The sequence below is a fragment of the Ylistrum balloti genome, unplaced genomic scaffold (genome assembly GCF_031769215.1).
Source record: "Ylistrum balloti isolate Yb309-2 unplaced genomic scaffold, AGI_CSIRO_Ybal_v1 Utg369788, whole genome shotgun sequence".
Classification (NCBI taxonomy): Eukaryota; Metazoa; Mollusca; class Bivalvia; order Pectinida; family Pectinidae; genus Ylistrum; species Ylistrum balloti.
In genome coordinates this window covers 100,783-111,736 of record NW_026781973.1, presented here as the reverse complement: position 1 = coordinate 111,736, position 10,954 = coordinate 100,783, and the positions used below count along the sequence as shown (strand labels likewise).

Here is a 10,954-nt window from a genome sequence, read left to right as displayed (position 1 = left end):
AGCATGTTCCGTTTTCTGGGAAAGGCTAACCTCTAACAGGAAGGAGCATTAAACACAGGATTGAATTAGCAGCGGATGGTTCACTTATTTTGTTCGGTCCTGACCGTGCATTTTAAAAACAACTGTGAATGGACGACTAAAACAATTACTCCTTACTATCCAACGAAGATGACAAAAAACACACATTAACGAGAAGTGTTCTTCTTTTCTTTTTTTATTAATCAAGTCATGAAATACGCGAGTGTACTGTTATTATACATTGTTAAGCTGACTTAACAATTTTGCCGAAAACGAGATTGGATATTGACTGGCTAAGGGACATGGCGTCATTCTAAGAAAGTGTAACTTGATAACAATGTGTAAATAATCCATACTGCTACATAGTGTAGAAGATACCTATTAAATTCTCCCTAATGAGAGACCGCATTTATCAACGGTTAGCTTTAGTCGGATCTTAATTTGTTGATATATCAATTTTTGGAAAGGCAACTCTCGTTGAAGATTTTACAAACGACAGACAAATAAAGAGCACCTTTAAAGATAGAGTGAGATTCAGTAGAGCCAAACAATTAACCACACTGCATACCGCCATTCCGTTATTGTAGGACTTGTCAGTCATGCTACTGTAAATGGTCAAAATTTTGAAGGCTAGGGTCGAAACGATCGAGAAAAATCCAGTGTGACCGAAAGGAATGTCAAAATCTAGATGAGGATTGCACTTTCAACAAAATGCAGTATTTTAGTATATTCAAAATATGATCATTTCATATGAACGTAAAGTACATGTGTACGTTCAGAGCCGTTCAACTATTCAAATGAATTAAAACGAGGCAGGCAAGTTACGGTAAATATTTAGTTATCATCTTATTATATTATTAAAATCAAATTCTGACAATGAATATCTAAGACAGTCTCCTGATTCCAGAATTGGATTAAACAAAATATCAGAGGATAATGCCTATATATGTATGAAAATCCCAACCTTCGTGTAGAGAAACATACCTTAGGTTTTAATAATTAAATCATTTCACCCAAAGTTTTCAAACAGGTGACAAACTTAATGTTCTGAGTTCAAAGTGTGGATGGAGGCTTCACAAAAGTTGCGATCAAATTTTCACAATGTACACTATTTGGCAAATATTTGAACTGTAAACAAAAGTATCCTCAACACAGTTTCTTAATGTAACTAGACTAAATCAATTTTATATTTTTTATTACTCATAAATACAAAGCTGTTTTAATCATGCTTAGAATTTGAAGAAGTTTATCAAAGATGACCATGGAGATCCTCTCATACAGAATGAGATTCTACAAAGAGAATACATGAGATCAAATTAAACTCTAGTTTTAAAACTGTCTGTGTAGTTTGAAAGCATTACATACAAATACTCCTGTTTAACATATGAAGAAGACATTATACCATTAATTAATTTACTTAGCCTGTGTACTGTTTATCTTTACCAGATACTGAGTCCATTGTTATTAATTTCACAAGCTGTCTTTACTGTTTCTACAATTGTAAATCTCTAACAATGATTACACAGCTCGGAGATTTTCATCTTTGAAGAGAAGTGCAAAACAATTCATTTGAATTTCAAACAACATCCAAAAACATTATCATATATAATTTCCTTGACTTGTAACTGGCTTTGATTGGTTAAAAGAAAATTCTAACCATAACAAAAGATTACAATTATAAATACTAAGATACAGATAAATATATGTAAACTCCTTTATCATAATATGGTTGACCTAGTTTTTTTTATAAGTAGCATGTTTAACATAAAAATACCTTTAAGCTTCTTGCCTCATTAACAAATCACATAAACACTTTATAAAGATTCAAAAAGCATTTTCTAAGAAAACTCATTATGCAGATTTTGTTTGGTAGTCTTTTTATACAACACTTAAAACACAGAAATTTTAAAAAATACACAACAGATTCACTCGCAGAAAACGTTTTGATAACTAAATATGGTATATTTCTGATCTATCATTACATACAACATTCAACATATAGTTTTCAGGCTCCCCAAATTATAGTATCATTGTCCAAACATCACACTAGCAGAACCATACCTCACTAATTCAGACTAAATGATCATACAATATATAAAGTAATTATACATCATGTCATATAAATAACATCCAAATCCATGTTTTCAATATACAATGTAATAAAATATCAATAAAAATAAGTAATTTATAGAGTCCAAAATCATATCATAGCACAGTTACACTTTTCATATCTATCTCAAACTAAAGTATCTTGATCTCTCTCCAGACTCTCTATCTCACAGTGAGACTATCATTACAAGCTTTCTTGTAGCCACCTTAAATAGATTTGAAGATCACCTTGTTAGTGAAATCTTCTCACTGATAATGTTCTTTAGCTTTTAAAGTTTGTATAATATACTGAAACCTGCCCTGCATTTCCTCAGCTTTGAATATGTATATACTAGTAAAAAACACAACCAGCAGAAGTTGGGAGAGGGACTGGGGGTGGTGGTTATTTCATGAGGTTAGCTAAAACAACTGTTTTCTAGAGTTCTCTCCAATATAATTATTAATACTCTATATCTGTTCAGCAAGCTAACTGTAATCAGAAACACATTACATGTATTACTGTACTGACGTAAACGTTTTTAGAACCTCTCACGAGATTTAGTTTCTATTTACCCATAATATCATACCCTCATGGTCTACACTTCATCACACTCAAGTGGTTATCAGTTATTGTTAAAGGCCACATCTGAAAACTTCTGACAAAACATCAAACAACGCTACTTATCTTACAGATATTTCTAGCTGTGTGTTGGTACCTGCTGTTGTTCTCATTTGAGCATATTGGTACGACAGTCTCAAAGGATTTAAATATCATAAAGACTTAAACCAGAGCTGATCAGAGATAAAGTTATATTGGTCAGAGTTGAATCAACATCTCCTAGGTGTGTTAACAATGGGCCACACCTCATTATACCCCAAACCCCTGTTGTTTTCTGTTGAACATCACACCACTGTACCCAACACTCTCCTGTTATTTGATGTTTGTGTCACACCTCTGTATATCCACCATCCCTGTCCTTTGATTTAAGATTTTCCCTTTGTACAATTATACAATATGAACAGTCTAGCTAATCAGTTTTAATTGGTTATTATGTAACATGATTTGAAAATGTTAAAAACCAAATACTGGTAACATATACTATAGTATCATATACCAATATGGCTGTTAAGTTTCCGTCAATCTATTTCTCATCACTTTTGAGAAAAGAACAAAATGATAACAAAAGATATGTCAGAAAAAAATGACAGTGGTCCATTCGATATTTCCTGACATGCAAACGTCACTTCTGCTTCACTCTTTCGGTTTTCAATCTCAACAGGAACTCTTCCTTTCATAACATTCCACATTAACAATGACTGTGTCTGCATAATGATACAAGTTCTCAGCTGAAGTTTCACGCAGATTTTCATCAAATGATAAAAAAACTAAATTCCATGAGCACAAACAACATCATGTTGAACCACAATACACTCCCTACAGACATAAGCCTGTCTGGGAGTTATCTGTGTTGATATTTTTCTGTTTCTGTACAACACATCACAGAACCAATATTCACTCCTTACAGATATAAACCTTTATACTATACTAGACATATTTTCTGATGGGTACATCTCTGTAATAAAAATTTCACTTACTCATACATAAAGAACAATTAAATATCAAAACCGGATTGAGAAAAACCGCGAAAAACTAACATTCAATAACCACATGTATAGAGAAGGTCATCCGCCACATTTGAGGAGTGTCCCCAATGATGTACAGAACCCTCTTGATACTAATGAATAAAATAAACAAGAAGAGGAGCAACTTCTGAAGCCAAGCATCTTAAAACAAGTTTGATGAAATTTACAAAGTATTGTTGCCATGAATTCTAGCACATATAGGATTTCAATTTGGGAGGAAATTATACTATCCCAGAAAAACCCATGTAATGGGTAGCATACAACTTTTATTCTTAATCAAGGAATCAAATCCAAGATATCTTGGTGAAGGGTTACTGCTAACTTCTGTGCCCCTCAACTGTCCTATTACTGCAGATAAAGAAAACTCCTAAACACATTGGTTAGTGATACTACTGCACCATCCTACAACCTTATACTGCAGATACATACCTTAAAATCACCTAGGCTCACTTGTTCAGTACTAGTGTCTAAGTCACTCAGCTGTACTAATATTGCAGACACATACCATACTGTCACCTAGGCTCACTTGTTCAGTACTAGTGTCTAAGTCACTCAGCTGTACAACTACTGCAGATACAAACCATACAGTCACCTAGACTCACTTGTTCAGTACTAGTGACTAAGCCACTCAGCTGTACTAATATTGCAGACACATACCATACAGTCACCTAGGCTCACTTGTTCAGTACTAGTTTCTAAGCCACTCAGCTGTACAAATACTGTAGATACATATATCATCGAGACCCAGTGGTTCATGACAGTTATTAAATCATGAACACATCTTTGATGCTGAATGGTATCAAAACTCCTCCAGAGAAGTAGTTATTTACCATCAGATGAGACTGTAAATACTTTTATCGCATCTTTAAAAAATGAATAAAATTTACTAAATTTAACTTTAACAGTTACTTTTTATATTGCCAAATAATTAATAAAACAATACCATACAGCTATTTTTATCTGTTTTTGGAAAGAAAGAACATTTTTGTAAATTTGTGTTTATGATAAATTAAGATAAACTAGTCATCAATACAAAACCTCTGGTGAGACATCTCCATTCCTATTGCACACAAAATTTACCATCAATAAAACATCTCTTCTAAAACAGTTAGTCTAATTCAAATTCACTGCCACTGTCTTCATCCTCCTGGAGTCTTCCACGCAGTTCTCCAGTTGTTGTGTCTTTGATAGCCTGGTTTATGATATCATTAGATGGTAGCAGCCCAAAACTAAAACAAACAATTCACAATTATTTTATCTTTCATTTTAATTAATCCAAGTGAATAACAAAATTTATAAGATATCAAAAGCAAATTGAAACTGAAAAGTGATCCAAGCTTTTTTATCATAATATAATCGCACATCATGACAAATCCTTTATAATCAACACAAGAAAGTAATGTTAGAAATTGAGAGACATTTTGTAACTGACTATTTTAAGTCATTTCATTATGTTTGATTATGAAATGAATATCCAAAACACTAGTATATGTACCAAAACATTAAACACCAAACATTAAAGGACCATAGGATTTTTACTGAAATTTTGTATAGCTCTGAATGACCGTCAGTCTCTAAAGATATCCATAAAGAATGAAGTAAGAATATTATACATATTATATCAAGTGGTGATAATAGAATGTGACACTTACTCATACAAGAAACTTTCTACATCTGAGGAAATAAAATCTTTGCCTAGCTCCTCTGTCAATTTAACAAAGTTCCCGATCAATTCCCCTGCCTTATACGCTAACAGTGCAGGGACACCCATCTTGGCCTGAAGTAAAAATTAATCAGTATTATGGTCTTAATTAAGTTATCTGCATTTCATGTCAAAGATATCAGAATAGCTAAAAGAACGGACAGGACTTCGATCAAACACTTTCCAAATCATTGAGTTATTTTATCATTTTGTACCATAATAAAATATGACATTGGCGAAGGCATGCATGGACATGCAAGTGCTAAAATTATAAATGAAGAAAGAGCCCTGCTTAAATAATCATCCAATCTTTGTTGTTGAGTCTTTATTTGAATCTGGTTCTTTAAATCAAACATGTACCACGATACTTACAAACTTATTACTGAGCTTGGTCTCTGATGCTTTTATCTTACAGAACTTCACAGATGGGTAATCCTGTGCAAGGCATGCTAAACATCCATTCATGGTCTTACAAGCTTGCTCCTTCTGAAGAGAAAAAATTACCAGGATTCATATATTAATTTTGTGCATTATACAACATAAATACAAAAATAATCACTTATTTAAACTGTATTCAAACTTATAGGGTTTTCTTAAAATATGTAATTTAGAAAAACACACACATCTCTTCTTGTTTTAATCAATACTGTTGTACATTGATCTTTCTATATTATTGATACTTATCTTACATGTACATCATATAGTTTTATTAAATATAATTCTTAAAGATAATTGTACATGTACTAATATATAAATGTACCATGAAACTCACCTCTTCATACAAATGAATAATGACAGTGACTTGAGGCAGTTCTTTGTCAATAGCTTCCACAAAACTATCAGAGTTAAGAGCTAAAACTTGTCCAAATTTTGGTCTGTTCATATGGAAAGACACAAAACATATCTTTAAACAGATGAACAAATTTGTAAAGTTTAAGTATGTAAGAATCTATCAAAACTCCTACAGAGAAAGTAGTTATTTAATGACAGATTAGATTGCATACACTTTCATCACATCTTTAAAAATTAAGAAAATTTACTAAATTTAACTAAAATAGAATCTATTGTAAGGTGAAATGCTGTCTTTGAAGATCAATTTGGATGAAATCAAGATATATGAAACTAACTTTTTTAATCTATAAAGTTATTTTTCACGTATTTTAATCATAAAGGGAGATAACCCTTAGTACTTTCAAGTCGAAATTTTAATTGCTAATTATGGTTATTTCAGACAGACATGTAAACTGACACTGACTAATTGTGAAAGATAAGAGATACTACAAGATCTCGATGTCCAAACTTTGAGCTTTAAGAATTTAAGCAAGTGATGTGATTTGTATAAAAAAAAAAGGAAAGAAAACACTGACACATTCTGAAGTGCTTTCCTCATTTCTTCCAGGCGCTTCATTCGATATTCTTTCAAAAAATCATCATCCAGCTCCTCAAGTTCTTGCAAAAGTTCTTCATCTTTCTGTTTTTCTTTTTCATCATCTAGCTGAAAATCAATGATATGTAACACTGAAGAATATGAAGAATACAAACCGGCAAATTAGCTATTTCACTCAAAACCAGTCTGAGTGATTAGACTCTGCAATTGATCTGGTATACTGATTGATGTTCAGGTTGTTGTCCAGCGATTGGAACATGACACACAAAAATAAACGATGTCCTATACAGATGTTGATAAGAATCCACAAACAGCAAAGAGAGCCAAAGAAAAAAGTCTCGGGTTGTGATGTAGCTTATAACTAGGGGACCGTGATTGCTCAGTCAGTGGAGCATTGACACAAGTGAGCTTGAGGTAAAGATCCCAGGTGTGTGATTTAATGCTCGTTATGTGCAACAGTTTGTGTTTCACAAGGAGCTGGGAAACAGGCTGATCTTAGTTGTCATGATTGTGTTCTGGATGGCAAGCAAAGACCTCCTGGGCATTGTTCAGTGAGGTAGCCGCCAGTTAACACAAGACCCTGCATCAAAATGACCCTGTCTGTTATCTGGATGGTAAATCCAGCAAAAAAACAAGAGTATCATAAATATCATATGATGGTTTAGCTTATTTGATTTAATTTCTTGTTGCGTTAATTCTTGTTTACAGTCTTGGTCATTTAAAGATGTGCCCGGTTTGGTTTTTCACACAGAAAAGCCACTAACCAGTACCTGATGATCACTCTACATTGGTCTTGAACCTGCAACCCACAGGTGGAGAGTTAGTGATAAAGATAGTCAAATGCCTTTAACCCTCAGCCCTGCAGCCCCTAGTGTATGATATAAAGTCCAAGAACATAAGGGTGGTAAAGAGTCTAGGCATGACAAAAAGTCTAGGTGGTGATAAAGTGTCTAGAGGTGTCATAAAGCTTCTACAGATGTGATAAACTGTCTAGATGATAAAGTACCCAGACGTGTGATAAGATGTCTGGTGTCTACAGGTATGATAAAGTGTCTAGATGTGTGAGAAAGTGCCTAGTGATTTGATAAAGTGTCTAGATATATGGTGCCATGTCTAAAGGTATGATAAAGTATCTAATGGTGTGTCTAGAAGTGTGATAAAGGGTCTAAAGATATGATAAAATTCTTAAAGTGTAATTAAGATCCTACAGGTAAAAAAATTTCAAGAGGCATGATAAAAGGGCTAGAGGTATGAAAAATGACTAGTGGTGTGATAAAGTGTCTAGATGTATGGTTAAGTGTCTAGATATGTGATAAAGTGACTAGTGGTGTGAAAAAGTGTCTAGATGTATGGTAAAGTGTCTAGAGATGTGATAAAATGTCTGGATGTGTGATCAAGAACACTTGTTAATGAACAGAAGTGTTTTAATTTTGTAACTCCTGTTGATGTTTACATATACCTATATACAATATATATTTAGTACTGTTTATACACTTTTTAATACACTATGTTTATCTGATCACACACCATTACTTATAATGACTTACATGAGATCGACAAGTCATGGACAATTTTTTCATCAGAGCTAACTTTTCCTTTTCCTGAGTTTCCCTCCTTTCACTTTCTAATCGCTTAAACTCTCTCCAATCATTGATGACACCTTTGGGACCCGTCTGAAAACAAAGTTGAATTCAGAGATGTAGCAAATCAATGAAATTCTTAATAAATAAAATAATTTAAAACAAAATCTTCATGATCTGAATGGTGTTTATATCTAACTAAACCAACATTTACCCTGTACTCAATTTGAAAAAAAAATGAACAGATCATGCTTGAAATTGATAAATTCATTTTAAATGTAAGAAGCACTGACAAATGGTGAAGAAACCTAAAAGAGTATATGGTCAATGTAAAATGCGTTAACTTTTTCATGAGTGGTATTTTAAATATATACATCAATTTAACAAAACGAAATTGTACACGGAAAAATCAAACATATTAAATATGTCAGGCAAGCTTGTCTTTCTAGTAAGTCATCGTGATTCATACTTCTTCAATTGAAATTAAATACTATAAAATCAACCATTAATTTTTTTTCTACATTTTCTCTGGTGAATCCAGTGCACAATATCAAAAATTTTGATGATATAATGGGTTCACAAAATTTGAATGAGTCACACAGGAAAAGCATAAGTCCAGGAAATGATAAATAAATCAGCTCATGCGGGCCTTCATTGGTAGTCAATCCTAGTAGACTTTCATACTAATTTAGCAAAATAAAAAAATATCTTAGATGCCCCAGGGCAGCAGCTCACTTTGTCTCCAACCAAGGCAAATTGTGATTTTGGATAAATTTGAATAGTTGAATATAAATTCAATATAAATTATTTCCCTTCTTTAAATCTCGTGCACTGGCCCAAATTCAACAGGTATAAAGCTCATCAACATAACACAAGATTTTTTGGGGGAAAATGACTCAGTGCAACAGAAGAAAATAGGTCTGAAAAAATTTTAAACATTCAACCGTTTTCAACTTCTACAAATAAGAAAAGGTACCTCAATGCAGCCAAATGGTGAAATTTATACAACACATTTCAAATTCAACTACAGAAGAAACACTAGATCAATTAGTTGTCACTACATTATCCTTGATTTTTTCATGACTGAGACATGATCATTTTAAATCACAATTTATAGAAACTTAACCTAATAAAACTATATACACATAGTACCAACATACAGTTTGATATTTGCTATGACACTTGACTGTTTACAAAAGAACTCCTAATTATGATAACTACTTTTGCCTCTGAACAAGTTTATCACAATTGGAAGGATGTAACAATTGTTAGATAAGAACAAATATATACCAGTTCAAATTAAAATGAACATCATGACTCTGGAGAGGATAGGACTGAATAGTTATATATATATATAACTCCATTATGTTAAATTTACATTAGTAGAATATCCTTGATATTCCTGAATCTCTGGTTCTGGTATAAACTTTGGTCCCTTTATTGCTTTCTGATTATCTTCCTCTGGGTCTGAACCTCTCGTTTCTTCCTCTTCTGCTTCATCTTCACTGCTGCTGCAGTAGTTGTTCACCTTTTCTCCCAAAATCTTGTCGTCTAAGCTGAGAGCCATGATCTACAAATAGCTGTAATAGAATATTTCAGAGAACATCAATGTCAATACAGCTTTTACATGAAACATGGGATTTATTTGTTATGTATATGAATTACAGACAACCTTATAAAGAAAAGTAGATATACGACCTAAAATTACTCTGCAGTATGCAAAGATATAGACAATGTACCATGCAGCATAAGAAATCACACACGTGCCCTGCTGCTTTTCCGTAGTACCCTAATGTTTAAATGTATAATGATGATGATGATGATGATGATGATGATGATGATGATGATGATGATGATGATGATGATGATGATGATGATGATGAAGTGATTTCTGAATGGTAGAGAATGAAATAATGTAATCAGTGTGTTATTTTAAAGAAAAAGCAGTGATATACACGGTCTGGCGTGGTATTTTCACACTATACAACCTCCAACACGAACAGAACATGCCAGGAGATTTTGATTTTAATAGGACCTGTAAATTTGCTGTAATGAGTATATGCATGCGAGAGCAACTGTGTGTTTGTGTGTGGACTGGGTAGGCACATCTACTATAACCTGTGCATGAATTTCCTTTGATTCTTGGAATTGCTGGTTCAACTGTTCGTGAGATCCGCAGAGATATGGCGGAACTGTTACCTAAAATTACTATATAAGGAGTAGGCTTACGTAGTGCTGTTGAAGAATTTGATATCAAATGTTGTGTTTCATAAACTTACAAAGCAATAGTGCTACTTAAACGGTAATAAATGGTTCACATACACGTATCTGCTGCCGGATAAAGGGTGTGCTTCGTTCTATGCCGCCATTCATACAAAGCTAACATTTATTACGAAAATGTGTGTCTCTTTCCATCGGAATTATCACAAAGTTGTATTGATATTTATATATTGTTAGATTTAATTGTAGGTGTTAGGGTATTCTTTTTCGGCTACTAGCTGTATTTCTAAGAATTTTTTTTCCCATTGTGCGAAA

At 33.1% G+C, this 10,954-nt stretch overlaps 1 protein-coding gene across 1 annotated transcript; it reads right to left on the bottom strand.

Annotated features, from left to right (window-relative positions):
* Window positions 1–198: 198 nt before the first annotated feature.
* On the bottom strand, window positions 199–9,993 carry LOC132544262 (phosducin-like protein). The gene is made up of 7 exons (XM_060207834.1): window positions 9,798–9,993; window positions 8,387–8,512; window positions 6,820–6,947; window positions 6,225–6,327; window positions 5,825–5,938; window positions 5,403–5,527; window positions 199–4,979 (listed from the first exon to the last, which is right to left on the bottom strand). The coding sequence occupies exons 1-7, from the start codon at window positions 9,984–9,986 to the stop codon at window positions 4,859–4,861; spliced, it is 906 nt and encodes a 301-aa protein (XP_060063817.1). The 5' UTR covers window positions 9,987–9,993; the 3' UTR covers window positions 199–4,858.
* Window positions 9,994–10,954: the final 961 nt, after the last annotated feature.